General features: G+C 41.7%; 1 protein-coding gene across 1 annotated transcript in view; it reads left to right on the top strand.

Moving 5' to 3' along the window:
- The window catches only part of VOPP1 (VOPP1 WW domain binding protein), an 83,773-nt gene extending 56,941 nt beyond the window's left edge, over window positions 1–26,832 (top strand). The window contains exons 3-5 of the mRNA XM_048839095.2: window positions 13,309–13,386; window positions 14,442–14,578; window positions 22,194–26,832. Of these exons, the coding sequence (XP_048695052.1) occupies window positions 13,309–13,386; window positions 14,442–14,578; window positions 22,194–22,375 (397 nt within the window). The 3' untranslated portion in view covers window positions 22,376–26,832. The remainder of the gene's footprint in view (window positions 1–13,308; window positions 13,387–14,441; window positions 14,579–22,193) is intronic.
- Window positions 26,833–27,994: the final 1,162 nt, after the last annotated feature.

Below are 27,994 nucleotides of genomic sequence, written 5' to 3'. Positions count from 1 at the left end.
TAAGAACAAGCCTCCCTTCTATTCTCCACCCCCATTTCATCTGCCCGAAACAGAAGAAAAACACTACAGACAAGAGCAGCCAGGAAGGTAGGCAAGAAGCAAAGCTCTCTGAAGTGACACACAGTATTTTACATGCATGTTAATCATCCGTGATCTAAAATACTAACTGGTATATGATGTTTGTTGGGATCTGACTGTCTTTTTAGGTGACAAAATGTTCAGAATTACTCATAAGCTGTTGGCCAGAATAGATGGGTTAATTTAAATAATTTAATTTTCTTTCCATCCTCATAATAACAGGAGTTTAGTTCCACCTACATTTAATTTTTTTGCAGCAATACAGGAAAGAATCTGAGATGTTATAAAAATTCCACTGTACCTTAACATTCAGGAGCACATTATTCACCATCACACCAGGGTTCCACGTATGTTTCTGCTCACGCACAATCATAGCAGACTGCCATTTTCCTTGTTAACATGAGGTTCTATTTGCTCTCATGTTTGGTGTTGGCTCAGTCTGCTTATACTCCAGGTAAATTCAATGTGAACTGGTGAAAGCCTCGGTTACATACACAGACCAAACAAGAGACTGACTATTTGCAATAACGAAACTGACAGATCTCCCAAGTACAAGGATGCTTCCTAATGATTTTTCTTGAGGCAACCAGCATACCACCACCTTTGTGTGCTAAAATTGATTATTCTGTGGGGAGAAAATGCATTTATTTTCTAATCCATCAGTGACATTAATTGGACTTGTAAGCAACTCACCACCCCCAACGCTGAAATGGAGACAGCTCATACATTATGCTGAGAATTGTAAGAGAGACTGTTCCATTTGTAGGTGGTGGTGGTTGGGTTTTTTTTAATTGTTAATAGACCTACTCAATTGTTGGGATTCTTCACATGTCCCTGTGGTGGGAGACTGGTGGGCACCGTGCCATTTAACCAGATGATGATGGATCATGTTGATCGTGGTAGTGCCCAAGGGCTAGCCAAGAGTGGGACCCTCACTGTGGAAAGCACTGTACAAACACAGAGTAGCAGACAGTCCCTGCTCTGAAGAATTTATAATCTGACTAGACAAGATAGAGACAGCGTAAGGCCAAGGGATAAAACACAGCAGCAGAACAAATAATATGATGGCAGCAAGCATCATCTTAGTTCTTCTTTTTTTGGGGGGCAGGAGGGTGGGGGGCATGATTCAAGCGGGAGGTTGTGGGGGTGGGGGGATTACCTAACTAAACGGAGAGGGACAGGTGAAAGGAGAGGGAAGGTTGAAGGGAAATGGGTGATGGGGACGGGGCAGGTTGAAAGGAAGTGGGTGATGGGGACAGAGCAGGTATGAAGTGAAGCTGAGATGAAGAAACGGAGAGTTGGAGCAAACAGCCAATCAGCACAGGGTAGAGAGCATATAGTCAAAACTGCAGAAAATTATGTGATAGCATTGGGATCTGAAGGTCACTGCTTTGGCTGCTTCTGTAACTGTTCCTCCTGGCTGGGATCTGTGGCTGACTCCTTGCTGCAGTTTTTCCCCAAGACCACTTGACTAGAGGAGTGGAGGCACCATATAAGTCCTAGTGCCCCCTGAAGGGGGTCTCCTCTACACAGTTTTAGGTCACAGGACTGTTGGGGAATGGGGATTGGCTACAGCTGGGCTCTATTTTACTCCCTCGCCCCCAGTGCAGCAGTCCTTAAGAAGAGAACTTGATAGGCAAGCTCAGGTTCATAATGAATTTAATTGCATTTTATTCCAAATGATCTAATAGGACTGGCTTTTCACGCCGACATAATTACCACCTCTCGCAGAGGCAGGAGTTATTAAGCTGATGGGAAAGCTCTCTCCTGTCAGCATAGAGCGTCTTCACCACAAGTGCTGTAGTGTAGATGTAGCCTTAGGAACTGGAATGAAGTCATCATTTCATTTCAGATGAGCCAGCAAACACTTATGAGACAGGAACAACTTTCAGTCCCTAATGAGGGGTGCGGGATTGGAACTGGTGGCCCAAAGGTGAAATGTGCTGCACCCTAAGAGTACTGCACATCTGAAGGACATTGCCGTTGGAAAAAATGGCACGGGAAGAGATCTCACACAAGAGTCAGTAGTTGTTTGGCAAGATACATAAAAGACTTGTTGTATATATCCATTGTGTGCAGGAAGATTTGTAGATTACACTACAGAAAGGAAGATGCTCAGATTGCCCTGTCCGTACAGGTGTCCTTTGCCATTGCCAGCTGGGATCATAAAGAGGTTTCCTTCCTTAGTGAGAAAGGCCTTCATATTGTTACAGCTTGCAGAACAGTTAATGGTAAAGTGTAGCTAACAATACAGCAAGCTTCAACCGCTGTAGGGGAATCTGGATTATGTTTTGATTATGGCTATTGAAAAGGAAAACAAGGATTTGGCTTGTGGGGAGCTTTCAATAGATTGAGACAGAGCAGCTGGTCGTTAAGCAGACATTATTTGCCATAACGGGAGACGCAAAGGAGCAAGTTAACAATGACCTGCAAAAGAAAAAAATTGGGTTTGTTCCCTATTTTGTTGCTTTATGATGTCTAGATATGGCCTCTTTGTTAAAATTGTTGAATTTGCTGCTGGTTTTTTACATTAGAAATTCATCTTTTGTCTATTGTTTCAAAGCTGTTGGTGGCTGGAGACCGGGCAGAATGATGACATGGAAGGATGAAAACCTGATTAATTGAGAGAGGAAGTGATTTTTATTCAGATTAAATGCTTTTAATCTATCTCAGATGCCTGAGAAACATTTTGAGGGTGTGGGAGCGAAAGTGTTGTTAAAGATTTCAATTCAGAGATGAGAAGAATCACAGCCAAACATCTCTGAGACCTCCAACAAGTTGTTCAGCCAAATCAGGGAAAAGCAGATATGTTTTTATTGTGTAATAAGCAAGAAATAAAAATACTTCTTACCCGCACTCTGAAAAGAAATTCCCAGTTAAAGAAACCCCAAAGCAACAACTCTTTTCTTTTAAAAACTCCAATAAAAACTTGAAAAACAAAAAACAATTTTCAGGGCTTCTTTGTGCACCATGAAGAGGATGGCTGTCCTACTGCTGACCTAAAAAATAAAAAAACACTCAGTATTTTAGCCCTCCATTCAAACCATTAGCCTCGCTGCTGCTTATCTTCCTGAGTCATATTCCAGGAAGGCCAATCTATTATTTTGCTCTCACTTGAGTAAGGGTCTTATGTGGCTCACTGGTAATCAAAAATGCATTGACCTTTGGATTCCAATTCTGCCCCTTTGGAGATATGCATAAGTGTCCCTGACTCTGTTTAAGAGCTAGATTGTGACTGTGTCCATAGGAATGCACAGAAAAGTGGGGATGGTGGGGGGGAGGGGAGACTGTACAAGGAACCTTAGCCCAGCCTTAACCCAGACATACCTACAGCATAGAGAGATGAGTTATTCTGAACATTTCTCTTATCTGAACAGAAAGTGAGATCTGGACACAGAACATTTTTGTAATATGCCAGTTAATATTATAGATCACAAAAGACTGACTCACATGTCAAATGTTCTGTGTCAAATGGTGCTTGTATCTGTCCTGTTTTTTCTCCTGTTTCTGACAAATGAAGTGGGGGTGGAGGGTAGGCAGAAGGGTGTTTGCTTTTTACCTACTTAGAACAGTATGATGGTGATGATCCCAGGTCTGTCTTTCATTACAAGCAAGAGTATGTTGTAGGTAGGTCAGACATATCATATCTTTTCCCTCTTACAATCACTGCCATCATATCAGAGCACCTAGTAAAATGATCTAATCCCAGTGACTGGGTTCAGCAGATCCTTTCTGAGCATCTCATGTCTTCTCCAGAGTTGATAGTATGTTCTGTAGAGCAGCGCAATCTTTTTGCGTAGGAAGTGGCATAGGGTGTGATCCTACACTTGTTGAAGTAAATGAAGGGACTGCCACTGATGTCAGTAGCCACTGGATCAGGCCCATGGTTGGGGAAATGTTTGGATGGGAGGGAGGAAAGAAGCAAAGAGTAGTGGGACATCAAATCTATCCTCTATCCTTCTATCCCGCAGTGGGATCCAGTAGTGCATATTTCTGTGCCTTTCCAGAATCCCAGTGAGGTAAAAATTACTGCTTTCTTTCAATTTTCTTTTTACCAGCGGCTTGCTAAATTTCCCCAGAGTTACACAGTAAAACACTGAAGGTAGCATATGAAACATTATCTAATCCTACACAGGTTATGAAGAAGTACTACAAAGACTGGCCTTGATCCTACAATCAGATCTGTTTGTGCTGACCTCTGCTCCCATGTGTAGTCAATGAACTCAGTGGGCCTCTGCCCAGGTGCAGGAGTTGTCTAGCCCATCCAAGTGCAGGATTGGGACCACAGTTTGCTTGATACAAGCCATTAATTTGCCCCTTATTGTAATCAATAAATTGCTTATGTAAAAAAGGCAAATCAGGAGGCAAAAGTTGCAAAATCTTCAGTGATTTAAGGTAAGTTCAGTTTTCTAACTTTGGTGATATCCAAATTTGCTTAATCAGACACTGTTTCAGATCAGCCTGTTGGGTTACAGCTTTTTGAGCTTGAACCAATCAGAAGCTACAAAGGGTGGTAGCGTGACAGGTGCGTGTAAACTTGATGGCTAATAACGTGTTTAGTAGCCAATCTGTTCCTGTGTGAAAGACCCACTCAAAAGAACAGAAAATTACTTACATAGTGAAATCAAAACTGACTATTGATGAAGTGGTGTCCAATCTGCAAAGAAAATAAACAAGAATAGAAAAAATATTTTTTCTTGAATTTCTTTCAGTTGTGGTAATCATAGGAGTGTCACTTGTAGGAGTGACTTGTATCATTAGTAGATAAAACACTTTCCTACAGAAAGAAGTGTATTTATTTTAGAGTTGGATGCCCCTTTAATATTTGTTTCTCCCACATAGGTTAGTTTAGTGCATATGTAAAATAAATTATTGCATATGTACATAGATCATTTTTCAGATTGTACATGTCAACTTAATTTCCTGGTTTTTACCTGTTTAGATTCTAAGAATTTGTCTACACTGGCAAGTGAAAGACAAAACCTTTGTCGTTCAGAGATGTTAAACACACACCCACCCAAAAGACAGAAGTTTTGTTCACGACAAGTGCCGGTATGAACAGCGCTTTGTCGGCAGGAGCGCTCTCCTGCCAACAACACTAATGCTGCTCGTTGGGGGTGGAAGTTTTTGGCGGCAGGAGAGCTCTTTCCTGCCGACAAACAGCGGCTACACTACTGCACCTCTTAGCAGCACAGCCGTGTCACTAAAAGCTGCATAATGTAGACCTAGTCTCAGCATCAGATTCCTTCCAAAAATAAAAAAGCAGTGTTGAGAACAATATGGAAAAATAAGCAAAACGATGTTCCTGCAATATGTATACAATAATCCATGTACTGAAGCTTTTTTTGTTTTGAAGTACATTTACTACTGATTGCATTTATTTCTGTGCATATTTAATTGCATAATCAATTTCACATTTTTGCACACATTTTCTCCATTTTTGCCTGCAAAGATGTCTAATTACTGATTACATAGGAATGTAATTTAGTTCTATTAGGTTGTGATTCAGTTGGTTTCCATGTTTGCTTAGCTCTGGAATGTAAGCCTGTAATTAGGTATTCTGCAGGTGGAGTCAATCAAGAATATTTATTTCGTGCTACTAAGTGCCTGAAAATGAATACCAAAAACAATATAAAATCAATTATTTTCTATCTCTAATCTCTTGCTGTTATTACTAGAGCACTTCAGAAAGTAGATACATTCTCAAAGATACATACAATAACACTGTGTCAGACTTAGAGCAAATCACTATCTAAACATCGTCTGTTGTATTATGGGGATTACTTAATATGCTCTGCATCCCGTGACTGTTTACTGCTTTTAATTGTTGGGCTCTTTGATTTTACACTTCGCTTTCCAATGACAATTACAGCTGCATGAAATGTCAGCAGGTGTGTGTTTAGCGAAGTGATCTAGCTTCAGATTTCTCCTTCATTTGAATTGAAAAGAGCCTGCGGGGGTAAAGAGATGCTGTGCAACAGCTAGCATAATTTCAGATTTTTTGAATGGCTGGCACAGTGCACAAACATAGACCTGGATTTGGGCCAAAGACACTGATTTAGCCATAAATGATTACATGAGGGTCTCAGATGCATTTTCAGTTCAATTCAAGAGCATAAGGAGAGAGCTTCCCTTCTTCTAGATAAAGTGAAAGTTATCAGGCGGTTTTTATTTAGAAAACCCCCCAACCTCCTACACTCTTTCACAGTAATGATCCAAGACACTGTGATGGTTCTATTGTAAGATTTAGTGTTCTGGACCATTAAAGTTGAATATTGTCCTTTTTTTTTTTCATAAGGGACTTGGTGGCTTGGTGTAGAGTGAATTTCTGTGCATTCATATCTTAAACCAGGGGAGTAGATTGCAATTTGAAATGTGTACACCCATTACTCCCCCATCCCCCGCAGTATGTTCATAATCTCTGAAGGCAGACATACCATTAGACTCAATATGATTGCTAACCCAGCGGGTGTAGTTTAAGACAGAGAGAGCTAGTGATGTGACCGTGAGAGGCCTAATGATTAAGAAAAAGTCTTTATTCCAGTCATCATTAAAAATTTACATTCCTACCTCTTGGAAATTAAAAACTTGTCATGGTATAGAGAATATAAGCCTGCCCAAACCCAAGCCTTAAATTAGCTAGCTTCTCTGCTTTGTTCTACTAAGTACAGGCCTGCAACCTGTGCAAAGAGACACCTATAAATATGTTTCATGAGCCAAATGCTGCATCCCCCTCCAAGGATGGTCAAGGTCCAAAACACAACAGAACTTGCTCTGTTCTATTGCATGGTGGTATTCCACACCTTTTACAGACAAGGAGAAGCTACTGTGGCTGTCTTCACGAGCATGGGAAGAGGTAGTTGGGGCCAGCATAGACTGTGGTGTAACCATGGATTCATAGACTCACTGGTTTAGAGTAGCAACCACTGAAGAAGATGTGCAAATCCCTCCCCCCAAAAAAAGTTTGTTTAAGCCCCCTCTGGAAGGCCAGTTAATTTGGGCTGTTCATGAAAAACGATCAGCTCTTGCCTACCATCATTTTTCGTGCTTGCATGAAGGACAAGAGCCAAATCTTTTGTCACTGGAGGGATTTTAGTCATGTCAGAAGCAGGGAGAAGACTGAAACGAACAATACTGTTTTTGCCACACCATAGGCTAATTCACTGAAAATTCCCCTCCTTCCTTTTATGTCCTTGTAATTACCTAGTAAAGAACCGGCTGACTTATCAAGTACAGTAGGTGGACAGAATGTATCTCCCTTGCTGTCACGTGTACTGTACCTCGTATTTTACCTTTGAAGTACTGCTTTTCCACAGAAGTTACGCATACATTCAGCTGTGAAGCAATTACGGTATATTCATTATGTATATTTCAGCAGCTGAGATCAGGGCCCCATTGTCCTAGTGAGTGACAGCCCCTGCCCCAACTAACTTGAAAACAAAATATACAAGACAAACTAGGGGTGAGAGGGGAAATGGAGGCATAGAGAACTGAAATGAGTTGCCTGTAGTTGCACAGAAGACCTTTGGCAGAGGTGGGAATAGAATCCAGGTCTTCTGATGCCCAGCTCACTGACTTATCTAGACCATTCAAAGGTGTCTGGTTTGGGGTGTCTCTATTCTTGAGTACCCAACTTGGACACCTAAGGCTTGATTTTTAAAGGGGCTGAGCAACCATTTCTCCGATTGACTCAGTTGGAGTTGTGGATGTTCAGTTCCTCTGAAAACCAGGTCATGTATATGTACTCCACCACTGAAACGCAGCCAACAGTAGGGTTGAGAGCAGAAATCAACTGGTGCCCAGATGCAGCACAACTGTCTAGAGAGGGTACGCTTTGCCAATGGCACCAGGGTCTTAGGGCTACGAAGTGTGCTATAGGGGCAGACAGGGCCTTGATGTTAAAGACTCATCCCAAAAGATATAAAACAATTTTGGGCCCAGTCTTGAAGTCCATTCTCAGGCAAAATTCCCAGTGACATCAAGATTGGGCTCTTTGTTTCTATTTTGGGAAGCAGCCCCACAATGTACTTTTCAGCAGAGTGCTCTAGCAGCATGGAGTCCTTGGGATAACCTCTCCTCCGTGTTTGTACAGCTTTCCCTTCCACTTGACTTGGTTCCTTCCCTATGTCTTTGATACACTGGGACTGTACATTCTTATCAGTTCAAGCAATGCTTTGTTTCAAAGAACACTTTTTACTGTGATCCCAAAACACAGAATAATATACAGAGCCACCCGATAGTAGAATAAATTCAGAAAAATACTCACTCTTTTACATATTTCAGCTATTCACCAGTCTGTCTGTGGGGAAAAAAAATATTTTATTAACCCCTGACCCTTCATATCCTTAGGGTATGATTCTGGTTTGATGACAATTTTACATAGGACTTACTCCTAATTTACAGGAGTCAGATCAGAACCAGGCCACTATTCTCTGTCACTGTTGTCTTTGCTTATTGGTCACATTTGTTGTTTTGCAATCTGTAACATTCATCATTTTCTCATTTCATTAACTCACTTGTTTTTTTCCACTCAACATGGCTACCGCCTGGCAGGGTGAGTTCCAGACAGACTAGATCCTCTTGGGATTTATTTAAGTAAATGCATTTTCTGTCTTCTTTTCATTACACAAACATACACATTTTTGCTACCTGTCTCCATCTCTCAGCGGCAGACCAGAGCCTTCTGTCTGAGCTGCAGTAAGTGTGATCATTGAATCACCCAGTGTAAAGATGGAAAAGCCCTTGTAGTTTATCCAGTCCATCTCCCTGCCAATACTAGTGTCTTGTCCAGTCTACTTTTAAATTTCCTCAGTGATGGGACTTTCTCTACTTCCCTTGGGAGACTGTTCCACAGCCTCATCGATGCCACTTTCCAAAAATCTTTCCCTGATTTCTCCCTTTCGTAATTTCATTCCATTACTCCTAGTTAAATTCCCTTTCCTATCCTAAATAATTTCTCTCATTTCCTTGATGTTTTTCACCCATCTGTAGACTGTTATCATGATCCCTTGTATTAAAAAGAATCCCAGTGAGCTTTACAGACCTTACCCATGATAGGCACAGAAATCACTTACATCTAACGCTGGAGTGCAGCAATCTCTGGGGTGAATTTTGGGCCTTGTCTACTTTAGAAAGGGTTTGCCAGTGTCATGGAGACACAGCTTTTGCTGGTATAGCTTATACCAGTTTCCTGAATGGAATAAGCAAAATAAACAAAAGGACTTTTTCGCCATTGTAATTATGTCTATGCTAGGGTTTTTGCTGGCATAGCTATGTCAGCTAGGGGTGGGATTTTTTTCACACTCCTAACCAACATTGCTATGCCGGGCAAACTTTTTAAGTGTAGACTCCTACACGTAAGTGTAGACCAAGCATCAGAAACTGTTTAGCAACACATTACCCAATAACTTAGAGAGAAGTGAAGGAGAATGTTATCCTCATTTGAAATCAGTGTTGAAAGAGGCTTGCAGTGAGAAATATTGGTGGGGGAGGAGCTCTTTTATAACCTTTAATCTAGTGACTAGAGTACTAACCCAGCATGTGAGACCCTTGGATCAAGTCTTCCTTTCTCTTGAAGGGGAGAAGGGATTTAAACGGGGATCAGCCACCTCTCAGCACTAACTACCAGACTGTGGGATATTCTAATGTGAGTCTCCCTCAGTCTCTCCTATTGAAGTTATTCTACTTTAATTCAATAATTAAATATTCATTGGGCCAGTGAAAGCGTTAGAATGACGCTATAGCTGAGTTCCAAACACTAATAGCAAAGGATTAGCTAGACTTCTGGAGGACCTTAAGAGCAAATAAAACATTGATTTTTCAATATTTTGGCACTGCTGTCAAGTGGTGGGAAATGTTAACAATTGCACATACACTACCCTGTTGATCTAAGAACATTCTGTATATATTCTTTTTTTAATCAATATTAAATATATCCCTTTTTTTTTTCATGAGGAAAAAGTGAATGTTCTTGTGGTGCCAGGTGTTTTAGAGATTCTTTCCTGAATCAATATATTAGCTCATATTCAGAGAACCAAGCAGAAAGTACAATAATTGTCCTCAGAGGAGCTGCCTCAGAAAGCTTAATGGCTATTTTGAAATGGAGATTGACGTACAGGGCCTGAGTCACAGAAGGCCCTCAACCTGGCCTCCTTTAGTGCACATGCAACTTCGCGCAGTAAGCATATGTGCATTTTTAAAATATTATCACCTACACACACTGTGCATGCAGGGGACTGAGTGGATCTGGGCAGACCCGTGGAACATTCCATCTAAGGAGCTCAACTGCTTTATAAACATTCTAAATTAAGCCTCACTTCCTCCCTCTTTTTCTCCCTGGTTTACAGGTAGGGGAGCTGAGGCACAGAGAAGTAAAAGAGACACTGCCAACTTGCAACCCTGTCAGTTTAAAAAGAAAAGAATTAAAAGTTGTTTTGGGCATTACAGCTAGCCTAGAGACCCCCGTCAATTCTTGTGGTTTTAATAACCATAGTTTCCTGTTTTAAAAATGTGTGTCTGTCCCCGTTTGCTGTGTGGAAAAACCCATCCAAACGAAAAGGGAAAATGACTAGCTAATGACTATACCAGGGGAACAATGACACTGACTGTACACAAAGGGCTGTCTCATACTAAAAGTAAGCAAGCTGAAAGAATAAAGAAAAATATTTTTCTCTATTCTTGATAGGTTCTTTACATTTTAGTGGCAGCACCTAAAGATGCAGATAGGCACCTAGTAGGATTTTCCAAAACAGCCTAGGTGCCTGACTCTTATTGGACTTGGCATCTTGGGATGTTTGAAAATCCCATCTAAACAGCCAGTTCCAATAGGAGTTTGGCACCTAGGCTCTTTTAAAAATCCTACTAGGCACTATCAGCTGGTTGATGTTTCAGACACCCGGGCTTGCCCAAGAAACTTCTGCAGAGTCATTGGAAGACTGTTCTACCACCTTCTCTTGCATAACAGCTGCTCTTTGTGTATTTGAAATTCTCTAACATCAAATAGCATCCTCCTCTTCTCCTTAGCCGTAGCATGTCATCTGCTCAGAAATAATCCCTAAGGACAAGGGAGCCAATTTTCAAACAGCAGAGCCTGAAGCCTATGTGCATTCACCTGCATTTGTGAATGCAGATTTGTTAATTGAGCATGTAAATGGGTAATTGTGCATGCAGTTAACCAATTGATTTTTTACATGCAAACGTGAGTGCACAAGCACAAACCTAGCTTCTACTTTTTGAAAATTTGGCTCAAATTAAATTCATACATTGGGCATATTAAAGCAGTTCAATGCAGTTGCTGATTATTCTTCTCTTGTCTTATCTGGATATGGCAATCTGAATCATATTCGCATCCAAGGGCAAATTTTGTCAGCTAACCCCGTAGACTGTCCATGTATCACAGCTTCCAAGTTATCTCTGTCCATTTTTTTTTTCATCTTAGCATCTGGCTACTTTTCTTGCTGCTGCTGGAAGTAGCACCTGTGAACACATGTGCTGGCTTCAGCATTTGTGACCTTTTCCTTACCCTTTCAATGGATAGTGCTAAAATATTTTCAAAACTGTTTTTTCCATATAAAATGCTAGATTGACATGTGTTTATAGGAGAAAGTCTGCTAGTTAAATGCATGGCATAGGACTCTTGGCTTTTTGAAATCCACTATTGAAAAATCTTGGCTGGGAGTTCAAGTGTATCACTTTTTTTTTTCATTTAATAAAACTGTATAAACTAAATGATGATTTTTCCTGAGTCTTTAATGGGTTTTTCTTCCAAGTTTCATCGGAGAAAAAGCTGCATGGAATGAACTCTGTGGGTTTTGGGATTCCCCCCCCCTCCATTTTTCTCCTAACAGCTTTGCACTCTAAGAAGCCAAAATAATGTTGCGAGTTTTTTTTCATTTGCAGATATGGTAATAATACAAGGAGGCTTACTCTGCCAGTTGCAAAGGATCAGTAATCTCACTGCTGTGATCTCATACTTCTGGTCTGTTGGCAGTGAACAAAATCCAAACTGCTTGACATTCAGTGTCTGCATTGTTCATGTGCTGGAATGAAATGCAGCGATGCTGCTTTCCTCTACAGCAGTGGTTTTCAACCTTTTTTCATTTGCTGACCCCTAAAAAATTTCCAATGGAGGTGCTGACCCCTTTGGAAATCTTAGACCTAGTCTGCAGACCACAGGTTGAGAACCGCTGTTCTATGGTAATGATAACCTTTCGTGGACCCCTTAGGCATAGTCTGCAGACCCCAGGGGTCCAAAGACCACAGGTTGAAAACCACTGCTCTTCAACAAGCTCCACTGTATAAAATTAAGTGCTCCAACCAGTCATCTTAGGAGGCTTAAAAGGGGGCATAGAAGAAGGCTGTTTGAATAATGTACGGTAATGTTATGAATGGCAAAAAAACCCCAAACCCTATACAACAGGTCTGAACATATGAACCAGTAACTGAATACTGCAATCCTTAGCAAGTACTTACTCAAGTCAGTTGGACTGTTGCCTAGGTCTGACTGTAGGAGTCGGATACGGATTACTATTCACAGAATGTGTGTGTGTGTGTGTGTGTGTGTGAATCTTTGTATTAAAGTGACAGTGATGCCATGGGTCTGATTTTTATACTGGTGTAAGTCAGGAGCAACTCCAGCGACATCCGTGGTGTAAGCCCAGGATCAGTTGAGAGGACAATCAGGCCCTCTGTTACTATCTATGGTGATACTGATGCTGGTCCTTTACAGCCCCAAATTAGCAGTGTTTCCACTCTCCAGAGCAGTGGTTCTCAACCTGCGGGTTGCTTGCGGTCCAATCAGCACACAGCTGCAGCCAATGTGTCATCCTCAGGGTCATACAGGTAGTATATGTGTTGTGTGGATGCAGCCCACGTAACACACAGAGAGCTACAGATGCAGCCCACAATGGTAAATAGGTTGAGAACCACTCACTGCTTTGAGAGAACCCCAGCTGTGCTTTGTAGCACCAGGGCAACAATGTAACATGTTTCCTTCCAGATTTGTGAGGTCAAAAATGATACCACTGGCCGTGAATCTAATTACATCTGAGTCATTGACTTCTCTGTCTCTGTGTTTAGATGCTGTACTGTCAGTTTGCAATAACTGGATTTGATAGAGATTTTACTGTTGAGTTTATATTCCCCCCTTGGCGCCAGATTTTGATATGATGCATTTCTATTTTAAGTGACAAAACCCTCCCTAAATGTCCTTTTCTCTTTATTCCTATGTAGATGTCGCTCCTATGAAGATTGCTGTGGGTCAAGATGCTGCGTAAGAGCCCTCTCTATCCAGCGACTCTGGTATTTTTGGTAGGTTAGGACTTTTTTTCTGAACATGGATCCCATACTTGCCTCATTTTAAGCAAGCCCTATAAACCACCACATTTCCTGCCTGGGTATTTTATATAGTTAACATTTAAAAGTAATATATATATATAGGCTGAGATTTTCAAAGCTGCATAGGAGATTTAGATGCACTGTTCACATTTAACTGAATGTGATGTCTGCATCTGAATCCCCAAGGCAGTTTTGCAAATCTCAGCCATTATGTTCAGGATAAACACTTTCAAAATAACAGAGCCAAAAGGGAATTTATGAATGTTGGCTTGGTGATGTGGGACCAAATTCTGCTCTCCTTTACACCAGTTTAGAATTTGGCCCATCACATCCAGTGGTCTATGCTGCCATGCAACTTTTGTACCTTCAGCGCTTCTCTCCATCAGCCAGAAGGGAGCCCTGCAGAGCAAACCTACTTAGTATTTGGGGCGGAGAGAGCAGCATTTGGGTTGTTCAACAGTGACCCCTCTGGTCAGTTTAAGGAATGGCATGGCTATGCTCCAAAGAAATCCCCTCTGGTACACCTTATTCTAAAGAAGGGGCACGTGGACCTAAGTCATTTATTTCCATCAATATTATTTGCAATTCTGATTCAAGGAAATCTTAGGTGAGGTAAAGAGGTGGCAGAAGGGGACATATGAGCCCATAACCCCAGAGTTACAGGAAGAAGACAGTAATCTCCCAGCTCTGCTGGCATAATCACTATTGTTCCTGAAAGCTAATAAGAGAAAATACACTGGAAAACCACTGTATGAATAAAAACACTCCTAAGAACAAAATCTCCTCAGTCACTTTAGAAATAGCAACTACGTGCTGCCATACAGAGGTGTCTCAGTGTGTGCGGTCCTGCTTTCAAGGAATAATATTTTCAGAAAATCCTGATAACAGCATATGGTAGCTGATAGTTAGAGGGTAACGATCTTGGTCTCTCTTATCTATGAATCTTTCAACAACCCCAGCTCCCTGGGACCCTGCACTTTAGATGGATGCCATCTCCAAGTTTGACTTTTCCTCCTCCTTTGGCTCAGGTTCCTTCTGATGATGGGCGTCCTGTTCTGCTGCGGAGCTGGTTTCTTCATCCGAAGGCGGATGTACCCTCCGCCACTCGGAGAAGAACCTACTTTTAATGTATCCTACACCAGACAACCAGCCAACACCGCAGCAGGTTAGAGACTACTTATCTGCTAGCCTAATTTCTTCTGTGTGCACAGGAAACGTTTTAAAAAGGTGTGATTTTAGCTAGGAGTAGCTGTTGCACTAGTTTAATTCACCACAGGTGATGTGGGTTCCAATTCCGCTTCAAGTATGTTGCGCCGGTTTTGAATGTACACCAGTACTACCGAGATCCAGTAGGAGATAAGAATGGGTCAGACCAATGGTCCATCTAGCCTAGTATCCTGTATTCTGAATGCATCCGATGAAGTGAGCTGAATGCATCCGATGAAGTAGCTCACGAAAGCTTATGCTCAAATAAACTGGTTAGTCTCTAAGGTGCCACAAGTCCTCCTGTTCTTTTTGTATTCTGACCGTGGCCAGGTGCTTCAGAAGAATGAACAGAAAGGCAATCACAGTGCTCACAATTCTCTTTCAAAAGAATTTTTGCATTTCTTTTACTAATCCCTTCTAGACAATTCTTCCCCCACTGGTTTTGTAACTTATCTCCATGAATGCAAACAAGATAGGAAAACAGTTAATCCCATTGCAACATACGCAGAGCAGTAGTCAATGCCACATTAGCAATGATGTCCCTCTTTTATATGAATAATAAGGAACGGTTTCCCATAGTTGGTACAATATACTAGAAAATACCTTTGCCAGAATGAAACAACCAAATATTTTCCTTCTGCAGTATAACCTAACTGTGGTTTTTCCATTTTTGATGTGCCCTCCATGTTACGGAATACTGCTTTAGAAGTGGAAAACGCTACTTCTTCCTTATCAGTCTCAGTATTTTTCAATTGTCAAACTATGATTTTGAGGAAGTCTGAAGGATCTGTACAGTAGTGGATCAACTAGCTCCTCCATTCCCCTCAGCCTACCCCTATCCTGTCCCCTAAACAGTCCCACCCAGAGAGCCTTTCAAAGGGCATGCATGCTCTGTGGGACTTCTTGAACCCGGTCCCCTCCAGTTACGAGACCCTCTCTAGCTGCAGATGATGGGTCTGCAGCTGTACCTAAATTCACACCCACACGTACCTGTCACACTCTGGCAGCCACAACGGAGACACTTTTATATACACCTTGCTCACTGCCCACACCACTCCATATCCATGAGCATCAACATACCTGGTGAAGAGATTTTGACTCCTCTCCCCCTCCCTAAGGGTATATCTACACTGCAGCTACGGGTGTGAATGGCTGCTCATGTAGTGATACCCATGCTAGCTGGACTCTAGCTAGCTCAAAATAGCAGTGAGGATATGGTGGTGTGAGCTTCACGTCAGCTGCACAAGCGAGTCTGTACCCACGAAGGTCAGACAGACTTGTGCACTCCATGCTAAAGCTCACACTGATACGTCCTCACTGCTATTTTTAGCTAGCTAGAGTACAGCTAGCACAGGTACGTGAATGCAAGCTGCAAATCACACGCCCAGCTGCAGTGTAGACATACCCTAAGGCATCCCTCTGCTCCCAACCTGGAGTACATTGCCTCACAGATAGAGCTGGCTGCAGGATTATTATTCCATTTCTTGACAGCTTTCTAGGTTTCAAAATTTGTCGTTCTGCATTGGAATGGAACCAAAATGTTTCCAACGTTTTCACAAAACAGATATTGTGTCAAAACATCTGTCTTCCAATTGGAAAGGTCAGGGTTTCATTTGGGGTCTCTCTTTCTCTGAAAGTGACTGGAGAGTCCACTCTGAACCTCAGAAACTTTCCTGATGAAAACTTTGTCAAAATTTATACATCTTCGCAAAACATTTCAGCTTCAACAAAGCAGCATATTTCAATGAAAAAAGGTTAATTGAAAATGTTCCAACCAGTCACATAATCACAAACAGCAGGTCACACAGAGAGTTTAAGTTCAGACTTTCCAACCTCTACCATATCCTACTCTACACAGATACACTGCATAAGTTCTGGAAATACCCCTGCTCAGTGTTATCCACATCCTTATGCATATGCATACATACTCTCTTTCAGTCAGAGAGCTAACTGTGTCATAAAAAAGGATTCCCCCTCACTCATACTCTCAGACACTCCCTTTTATTTTTATTTTTCTCTTTAAGGTATTTCTTTCTTTCATTTGTTAAATGTGTTAAATGCATAGAACATTCCATTCAGTGTGAAAAAACACACACTCATATTTTGTTTACCAATCACACTTTTTCCTAATGAGATAGTTTAGGTAGTTCTTTCCTGAGATGATAGGAAAAAATTTTAAAAAAATATTATAAGTCTTGGAAATAACCCAGAGGTTGGATCACATGGCTGGATTGGCAAGTATGTTTAATGATTCTTAATGATCCACACATGGCAGAAGTCATGTGGAAATAGAAAATAGCTATCTAGTTAAGTCTTTTAATGTCCTACTTATGCCACATGATTTTAATTTTTTTTAAAAATCTTAAGGTCTGATCAAAAGCCTGTTGAAATCAATGGGAGTCTTTCCCATTGGCTTTGGTGCGCTTTAGATTAGGTACTTACAAATTAAGTGCTTTCTCAGTCTCTCTCATATGAGTCTCAGTCCCAGCTACTTTGAATTCTTCTGCGTTTCTGACCATGCTTGTCCTTTAAAATAAAGCACAGCTCGGGCCTGAGAGGTGCTGAGCACCTACGACTCGCATCAAGTCCAATGGATTTGTGGCTGCTTAGCACTCCATTTTTGAAGGTCTAATGGGCTTGAATAGTTCTGATATACTAAACAATAAAAGTAAACACCTGGGATTTGATCCTGCAAGAAGGTCAGGATCCAGCCCTTATTTTGCTATTGGGTTTATTGAAAGTATCACTGATCTGAATACCAGTGTGGAAATAAATTGGTTACTATGATGTAGTTATGCAAGACATTTTAACAATAATAATTGCAAAATGCAAGGAGTTCCCCCACTCCTCGCCCGAGTTTCCTTTGTGGAAGGAAAAGTGAGCAAAAATGCTGAAATGTGCAAGCACCAGCTTTGTGGCAAAATACTTAAGAAAAATAACACTGCTGTAATCGTAGACATAGGCCCAAACACCCCTGCACTTTAGGGAAGTTTGGGTTTGGATCCAGTTCCCAATCCAATCTCTAGGGCTCGACTCCATTTCTATAATGGGACCAGTGGTTACACTGGATAGAAACTGGGCAGGAGCTTTCATTGCCCAGCAGAGGAAGAGAGGAAGCTGTCTGGGAAGTGCTACTCACCCAAGGCAGGATGGAGAAGAAGCGCTCCTATCTGTTTGCAGGGAAGGAGTTGTGCTCCCAACTTGCTTCCCCTAACCTTAACCCCTGAATGGGCCAAATGCAAGATCCAGACACCGCAAGCTCCATGGATGTTTGGATCAGCAGTTTATGGCTTAGGCCCATCTCGCTTTGATACTTAGGGAATAAAAACTCACTCTGAAAAAGCATTAAGTAGTGTGTAACGCTTCAAGGTATCTCTGGGTTCCATCCTGTTGTCATACTGAATCCCCAGGCCACTGAGGCATGGAAATTGGTGATCAAATGGAAAATCCATGGGGGCTGCTTTCCTTACAAAGTAGGAAGCAAGGCACCAAGGAGAAACTGCTGCTCCTTGACCACTTCGTTCTGTTAACTCAGCTTTGCCATGTAAAAAGAGAGAGAGGAGGAAAGAACTTGATGTATTCCCACAGACAAACCCTGCAAAGTTCCTAGAGGGCATAACTTTTTAATTGCTGAGACTATATTCAGTAGATTTTTATTGATCAGAAATTTTGGAGTCATCATGGATAGTTCCCTGAAAAGATCTGCTCAATGTGCAGCGTCAGTCAAAAATGAAAATGGAATGCTTGGAACCATTAGGAAAGGGGTAGATAATAAAACAGAAAATATCATAATGCCACTGTATAAATCCATGGTAGGCCCACATCTTGAATACTGCATGCAGTTCTGGTCGCCCCATCTCAAAAACAAAAAACATTTAGAATTGGAAAAGGTGTAAAGAATGGCAACAAAAATGACTAGGGGTATGGAACAGCTTCCATATAAGGAGAGATTAAAAAGACGGGGACTGTTCAACTTAGAAAACAGACAGTTAAAGAGATTTATGATGGAGGTCTATAAAATCATGAATGGGATGGCGAAAGTGAATAGGGAAGTGTTGTTTACTCCTTCACATAACACAAGAAGCAAGGGCCACCCATGAAATTAATAGGCAGCTAGTTTAAAATAAACACAAGGAAGTACTTCTTCACACAATGGACAGTCAACCTATGGAACTCATTACAGGGAATTTTGTGAAGGCTAAAAGTATAACTGGATTTAAAAAAGAATTAGATAAGTTTGTGGAGGATAGAACCATCAATGGCTATTAGCCAACATGGTCAGGGACGTAATTGCATGTTCCATGTGTCCCTAAAACTCCAACTGCCAGAAGCTGGGACTGGACGACAGGGGATGGATCACTCGAAATTGCCCTGTTTTATTCCTTCTCTCTGAAACTTCTGGCATTGGCCACTATCAGAGATAGGAAACTAGTCTGACCCAGTATGGCCATTCTTATCCTATTATGATCATTATGATATCTAGAGTTTGAAGCTATCTCCAGTCATTCTTAATGGGAGTATAATGTCTCTGATTCTCTGGGTACCACATAGTTTTTCATTTGATCATAAATTTCCATGTTGTTCTGGGCCCAGATTTCATTATTGGCATGTGATGAATGAAGTGCCTTGTGAATTCGACATTTCTTAATCTTACTCTGTGCTAAGAAATCCCGTCCCGTAATATTAATGAGACTTGTATTGACTTGAGCTGGAGCTGGATTGGGCTTCACACTTGTCTGTCTTAAAGGGGGCTTGTGAGCTTGAGATGCAGTCCAAGAGGCAACACCATTCAGTACATTGTAAAATACCAGGTGCATTTTTCTGTATCTTGGAAGATTTTAGACAAAGATCTTGGTTTAAAAATAAAGTAATAAGAAAAGCAAACCCCCAAAGCTATTTATTTGTAATTGTAGCATATGTGACGGGGGCAAACAAAATCAATGTCGGCAAATTAGTACCAAAACCTCTCCCAAGAGCAATTTACAAAACACAAAATGGAAGTTGGATCAGGCCCTGAGAGGAGATAGTTAACCAGCAGCAGGTCTGGGCTGTTCAGCTTTTCTGGGTGTACTGGCTTAGATCTCTTGGGGCCAGTCTGCCCAAGGAAGAATCACAGATGCACCTGAAACAGTGTGTGTATTCTCTCATAGAACCCCACCCTGGCATGCACAAATGCCAACTGATGTGCTCATACAGCATTTGGCAGGCACAGCTGATAGGTAGGTACATCCAGTGGTCCCTTCTTTGAAAATGTGGCCCTTGCTGTTCTTGTCATGCTGCATGGATCCAGACAGAAGGAAGTTTGATTATTATAGCTCTAAACTGCCTGTGATCCGTTGCAGTGTGAATTCTTGCACCACTGTAAGGAGGCTCCATCTTAAAGAGGTATTTTTACTCAGATTTGGCTATAATATCATCTTTGGTTAAACTTGCTAATTTTCAGGTAGCTATCACCAGGAATATAATTTATTCCCTTAGGAATGAAGGTTTGCTAGTGGGCATTGTGCCAGGGGAGGGGAGGAAGGGCTTGTGGCAGTGAAGTAAATGGAAAGATGGATGAAGCCTTAGAACGTTTGCCTAGAATCATCATTGCCTAATCCCATCTTTCTATTTGCCACGCAGAAAACTACCGACCCCCAGCTCTCCATCCTGTCTAGTGATGGTGGTGGTGTTATTTGTTACCATAGTGCTGAGGAGCTTCAGTACCCCATAGTGCTAGGCACTCTACAAACATAACAAAAAGACAGCCCCTGCCTTAACATGCTTACGATCTAAGTATGCAACAAGAGACAACAGATGGATATAGACAGATCAGTGGGGGAGTACAAAGAACAAGGAGACAAAGGTACATGGATACATGTCTGTCTGGCAGACTGCCTGGGAGCCCCAGGCCCTGGAAGCCCTGGGTTCTCCCAGTTCTGAGGCATGCGGACTACTGCAGAGCCAGGTGGACACGCCGGCAGGTATCCAAAAAGGTTTCCAATAGGACTTGGGTGAAATCGAACCAGCTCTGCAAAGCAATTTGATTTTACTGAATCTTCAAATTTCAATGGAAAAAAAAATGTCATTGGAATTTTTACTACCAGTTCTAATTACTGCAATTGAGAGGCGTTGTGGGTGGGGCGCTGGATTGGGACGTGGACATCCTAGGTTCTGTTCCTGGCTCTGCCACTGGCTTTCTGTTTGAGCTCAGACAGATCACTTCACGTCTCTGTGCCTGCCTTCCACCTCCAAGCCATCGTCTGTTTAGATTTAAACACTTTGAGGCACGGACTGTGCAGGGGTGCTGGAACAATCTGTATAGTGGGGGTGCTGAGAACCATTGAACCAAACTGTAAACCCTGCATATAATGGAAACCACTTCAAGCCAGTGGGTGCTGCAGCACCCGTGCACCCTTAGTTCCAGCACCTATTGGACTGTGTATTACGAAGTCTTTGTATAGCACCTGACACAGTGGGCTCCTGATCTCAGCTGGGGCCTCTAGACACTACTGTAATATAATACTAATCATCATACTTTCCAGGCAGTAGCTTGGTGTTTGACTAATGCTTCTTTTTCATCATATTCAAAATGCTGCTTTTAGTGACTTACTCTCCTTTGTCATTAGGTGTAATGATTTATTAATATGTTCTTTGATATTACTTTGGTTGTGTGTTTACGTTTTTTTCCCTTTGAGCTAGTTGAAGTTTTGTGCCTAAATGAACTGACAGCATGTCAATGGAATCAAAGTTTCCTTGGGCCTAGAGCAACCATGTTTGTTCTCTGTTCTCTCTGGCCTACGCTAATTGCTCATGTCAAAGATGTTGCAATTAGGTTAGTGAAGAATCACAGAACAGCCTTATTAGCAAGCATGTTGGTATTAATTGGGCCCTTAATGTTTGCTGATCGGAATGTTGTTTCTTGCTGACACAGCTAAGTACATTAATACATGTTCTAGGGTTTCCATCTCATTTTTCTTGGGGATCTTGGGGATTTATCCTTGGGGATATGTCCTTACTGTATTCAAACAGTATCCGCAGGCAACTGAATATAGAGTACATGCGTTAAAGGCTCTGAGTGTAGGCTGAGATCCTATGGTGTATTTTCTCTACAAAGTGAATTTAGTGCTCCTAAATTTGGTGCAGGTTCAACAGCCCTGGAAAGTGAACACTTCTATCCACAGAAGAAGCAGTGACTGGGCAAGCATCCCCAGTGCGTGTGATCTGGAGAAAGCACCTTTAGGGGGTGAAAGGTAGTTCCGTCTCTGGGTCCATTCAGTCCTTCAGTTGTCTTCTGAGACTCCCAGCCAGGATGCTAGTAAATGTGAGGGTGATTTGTTATGGTGTCAACCGCTGCCCACTGGACTGAGACCACCAACCTCATGTGACTGGGCAGCCGTCAGATGGCAACAACTTTTGTGCATTGTCTTGGCCATGTGTCACATACTTCAGTTAAAACCTACTATATATCATTTGCCTTTAGAGAAGAGCATATCTGTGCTTTCCCCAGCATTGGAGCAGCATCATACTAGCCTGTCTTTTGTAAATTTACCGTTGCCTTGTAAATTAATGTATTTTTGCTCCATTTCTTTTAGGATCACAGCAACCAGGGATGCCATACTACACGGATCCAGGAGGACCTGTGATGAACCCCATGGCTATGGCTTTCCATGTCCAGCCCAACTCCCCACCAGGGAATCCAGTGTACCCACCTCCACCCTCTTACTGCAACGCACCCCCACCCCCATATGAGCAGGTGGTGAAATCCTCCACGTAACAACTCGGCAGCTCTGTTACCTGACTCTGTGAGAAGCAGGTGCCATTGCAAAGTGACTGGGGTAGAGGGCCTCTGCCCATCCGAACACTTGCTAGTTCTCTAACTCTCCCTACACACACTCCCCATTAACATTACTTGCAAGGGATGATTTTTTTTGTAGTAGGGGGTGAATTTTCATTTTGATGTATTCAAAACTAAAGCAAGGTCTTTTAAATGCTTTTAATGGAAACCTATATTTAAATCCAGTACATTTTCCCTTTATTTATTGTTTCAAAGGTGTATATTAATGCATTGTGGCAAAATACGGTAGCAGCTTTATGCAACCACAAAGTGATGCACACTCTCCTAAAACCCGGTAGATGAATGTGGTATTCTACTAGAGTAGAAAGGAGAGAAGGAGTGAGTTGGAGGAAAGAGTCAGGGTTAGATATTTATGAGAAGTGTGACCACCAACCTCATGGTCTGTGGTTTTCTAGGAAAGCTCTGTTCTGAGACACAGAAAAGGGACAGGATGTTATGGAAGCCATTGAGTGAGCGAGGAAGTCAAGTCATGGCAGTGGGTTCTGTTTGGAACGAGTCCCACTTGAGAGCTTCACTTCTATAAAAGATGTGGGTCCAAGAAATCATGAATGAGCAGGTCTGCAATGTTTCCACCTGCACCTGGACTCTGAACTTGCCACCTTAAGCCTAGCTCCTCTTCTCCTTTTGACACGTTCTGGAGAGGGTTTTTTTTGTTGTTGTTGCCAAGGATGAGATTGTAAAATATAGTTGATGATCTAAATGTTACACAGACCTGTGTGTGGCAGGGAAAATGTTATCAGCTCCCAGCCACATATCTACACTTGTAGAGAAACTACTTAGAAATATTTCAATACACAAGAGTTTTCTGGCCTAAAGTTAAAATGGAAAAAATGGGAACTTAGGCCCAGATCCTCAAGGTATTTAGGCACTGAACTTCCATCTGGGCCTTGGGTCCCAATCTTGCTCCCTTTGAAGTCCCTGGGAGTTTTGTCATCGACTTCACTGGGTGATGACTGGGTCCTTGTTCCATACAGCACGTTAGCTCACTGGTTTTGGTTATTGTCTTATAGCCACAGAGAGAGCATGAAAGGGTGCTGTCTTCTCCAATCAAGAGATTTGAAAATCTTCTCTTAACAATGGTTTAAGCGCAGTAGCTTACTGGGACATATGTTTAAGGGTTGCTTCTGAGCCTAATGCAGGGACACTTTGTCCATGCAACTACCACTTGCAGATAAGTCCCTATTCATCATGCTGAAAATGTCCCCATTTGTATTTGCCTCATACTCCTCAGAGGTTGTTTGAGTGGCAGTGGCCACTACCCAATATCTTCAAACAAACAAAACCTTTTCTCCTGAGGTGTTTATGAATGGTTGTTTTTGCAGATATTTTCCCACTTATTTTGATTGTTTCCAATTAAAGTATGATGCTTTTTATTGCTGTTAGAACTGAAGAACCACCTCAACTATGAACTTCTGGCACAAGACCTATAGAAATGTTTATTTAACTTCCAATTAGTTACAGGGGGCCATCCCATTGGATGCCTGAGGGTGCCCATGTGTAACTGAGCACATACTCCCAAGACATCTGCATTGCACAGAAGTAGTTGAGGGACTTATTTAGCCTACAGAGCCTTTATCACTGGGGATAATTTGTGAGAATTTGGTTCTCAGAGTTTGCAGGGCTAACAATCAGAGAACAACATCTTTTTGCTTGGAAACTGCACATCTGAAAGTACAGAAAATACCGAGCACCGATAAACCCAGGAACCCCCCCGTCCTCTTTTTAGTCCCTTTTCCGAGTGGAACTACCCTTCGAAGGATCAAATCCAGCAGTCCTAACTCAGCCGCAATTTCTGTTGAGAATAAACACTTGTGTGACATCTGGAAGAAAATACTTTCTGGGCCCATTCCAGTACAACCCTGACAAACTGGGAGGAATTGGCCTGCTATAAATACACTGAAATTGCATCCATTTGAATTGTGTTACATTCACCAAAGCCCATTGTGTGTAATTTACCAGTCTGGGATTGGAGCTAGAATTCTTAGTCACAGAAACACATTTCATAGACTCCAGTGGATGATTTGCAGGAAGTCATAAGGGGCCAAATCTCAGTTCCACTGGAGTCAAGGGGAGATTTGCCATTGATTTAAACTGGATCAAGATTTTGCCCAAAGGAAAGGATTAAACTTGTTTAGCAAATAAAATATAAGCAGAAGATTCCTGCCAGTGGTAGCATTTCTGTTACCCTTCGCACTGGATTTCATCTCAGCATATAACTATTAGTCTTGATTTCAAGAAGAAATAAATGAAGGGATAAAGATGACAGGTTAAAAATGCTAACCTGTTAGGCTGGACTGTTTTTGCATTTTCTAAATACAGTCTTTAAAAGGGCTTGTGTACACAAACATTTAGTTTGTGGCAAGCGGCATTAGCCCGCATGGACACTGCTGATGCACAGTAACAGTTTCATAGAACACTTTGATCTACCGGCTTTGAAACGGGCGTAGGTCAAAGGTCATTAAGGAGTTGTTAATGTGGATCAGTGTGGGGTAGATTCACACCCCCAGTTTGCTATGAATTAAATGATCAAATAGGCAAACCCAAAGAGCCTGGCTATGTTTCTAAGCCTGCTTACACTGGTGTAAACCAAGAGGAACTCCAGAAAAGTCAGTTCTGTTCGTCTGGTTTGAGATTAGAACCAAGCCTTGTGTTTGTACTTGCACTTATAGTAAAGTCCATAGGAAGTTAAATCAGATCATATCCGACCATATTGGCTCACGTTCAACATGTGTTTTAGAAGTGGTGAATGTGACATTCAAATCCCTTTATCTTTTTAGGGTAAAAAGAGATACTCGTACTTACTGAGACTGTAAGATTTCACAATACATGGCAAAGCTCATTCCTTTCTGTAGTGCTGTGTTTAGTGCTATATTCCAACATGAAGTTTGACCTGATCTCTTGCTTATCCCTAAAGTCTACTTTGCAGATTAAAAATCAGCGAATCAAATTCTGATATTTTCAGTTGTTCTTTTTCGCAAATTTAAAAGGGAGTTGGCTTTAAATAACAAACCAAACCTTCTGTGTGATATTTTTGATTGTCTTAGTGTGTCATATTGGGGTGATGATATAAACAAGAGAGGCAAAATTCCTCTCTGCTCTACCCAACTGATCTTGACTAAGCTAACCTATCTGAATCTAAATTTACTGTAATCTCGTTATCATTGCACATCTCTTGCTAGCACCGATCACTATGGTATCCAAGGTGCCAGATCCTGCAAACACTTATATGCTTAACTTTAAGCAAGGAGGCTTCAGTGTGAGTACTCGGGGCTGAAAATTAATATTGCACATAAATGTTTGCAGGATTGAGACCTAATCACCCACTGTTGAGATCTCCTTGTTGCCCATATGGTTTTTCCACAGAGACTTATGTGCCTACACGGAATATTGGAGGGGAAACCTGCAGTGCAGACCTGAGAGAAGACTCTTGCCCTTAGTGAACTCTCCTATTGCAGTCTTACTCATGGGCTTAATAGATCTAAAGCCTGAAGGACTCATTAGATAAGCTAGTTGGAATTGTATAACACAGGCCAGAGGCTTCCACCCAATTACCCTTGCATTGATACCAACATTGAGAAACACTGAAGAAAAAAATACATTTCAAAAGTATTGCAGCAACAGTATGGTGTTCAGAGGATATTACTGTTAAAATATTCTTCCTGGCCGGGGCTCGTGGTAAGGATACAGCAGCTACTCGTGGGTTTGCGATGCAGGCCCTATGAATATTTCAGATATATGTATTACATGGTCAAAAGGCCCAATTACCTGCAGTGCTCAATTGTATGTATTTTCTAAACTAGTGTGCACACTAACTGTAATGCTGCCGCCAATCACATAATATGGCTCTGTATACACTGTATTTTTTTTTAACTGAATCCAGGGATTTTTTTTCCTTTAACGGACTAGGCCCTATGATGTGAGCAGATAGGTGTCGTTAAACCCTTTTAGATTATTAAATGTGTCTAAGAGAACTGATGTTTTTCTGATAACATTGGGTAGAACCCTTTTCCAGTGGACTCTTATGCTGTGTATTGAAATTCAACTTCTGGTGAAGTTTTTCTGTGATCCAATTGTTTCCTTTATTAATGTTAGGGGATTATAACCACCTCTTACAATGAAGTCAAACTCCTGTTCTAGTGAAGTTGTTTGGTACTTAATTGAAAACACAGCAGCACTGTAGGTAAATCTAGGACTTGTTTACAGATTGCGTGCATGCTTTTCCTCTGATATTTCTCTTCTTTTGGTTTCTAGGTTTTTATTTTGTTTCCCTTTATTTTCATTTTTAAAAAAAGAAAAAAGGGGAGAAAAAAGAAACCCTATAACTTTTGATAGGGTCATGTTTCATATATATTCCAAATAAAACTGATCTGGGTGCATCTATTGCTTCTTTTGCCCACGGTGATTTGGGAATGGTGGCGGGGGGGAAATTAGCCCTTCTACTGCCTGCGGCTTCTGCTGTTAGCTTAGAATAGGTCCAATAGAAAGTTCAATTTAAGTTGCATTCTGTTAAAGCAACAGAGCACAGAAAAGGGAAATAAAAGTGATTAGGTAGCGAGAGGGAGGGATGCATTTAAAGGATTTATTTATTACTAATGGAGAACTGAACCCGTGCTCAGTTCTGTACAAAACAAGAACATAGATGCCGAGATACGCCATAGAGGCCCAGATACTTCGGGAGCTTTGTAATCCTATTTCCAACCTCTCTCCCTCTGCTTAAGACTCTGCATATTGGTTAAATAGAAATAAAGGGCTGTGAGCCTCGTTCTCCTTTGCCTTGGACATTCTGCAGTTGTTTATCCCACATTAAAGGGAGAGAGCGTTTTACTTCCATTTTGCATCAACATAATTGACAGTGAGAAGTAGTGAAGAATCAGGGCCTCCAGGGAGTTACATGATAAAAGCCAAAGGGCCTGAGTAGCTGCTCTGCTACATGAATTCTGTGCTTCTGTAATTCCACTGCAGTGAAAGAAGTCTGGCCCGTCAGGCCCTACAGCTTTGTGAAAGGATCTAAAGAAGTGACGAAGGTTGCTCCAAGGAGGTATAATAAGGACCGCGGGGATGAAATTAAGGTAAATAATGAGGTAATGCTGAATAGGGAATGCTCCCTGATAGTGAGCAGCTGTAGACTAGTTTCCTAGGTGAAGAGGTGAATACTCCATCTATGCACAGAACCTTGAAAGCACGGGCCAGTGCTGGCCGAGAAATAAACCTACATTTGCCTGGAAGACCTTTTCCATGTCTGGCTCCTGTGATTCACTGAAATGACCACAGTTCAATGCAAGTGTGAAAGCCAAAGCCTACTGCTGACCAATAATAAAACCAATATGCTCTGGTTTTAGGCCTCTAGCTGAAAAATGAGCAGGAGCGGGGCTGTGCTTTGATGGTGGGAGCAGCAGTTCCTCCTGCATCACAGGAAAAGAAACGTTATGAGTCGACACTTAGGGCTAGATGCACAAGGGCCATTTGGGCATAGCACTGCTCAGGCGTGAGGTGTGGGCCCGGTGTCTGGACTTAGGTATCTTGGTTCATGCCCACAAT

Source organism: Caretta caretta, chromosome 2 (assembly GCF_965140235.1).
Source record: "Caretta caretta isolate rCarCar2 chromosome 2, rCarCar1.hap1, whole genome shotgun sequence".
Lineage (NCBI taxonomy): Eukaryota > Metazoa > Chordata > Testudines > Cheloniidae > Caretta > Caretta caretta.
The sequence above is the reverse complement of the archived record's forward strand: the minus strand, read 5'-3'. Positions and strand labels throughout refer to the sequence as shown.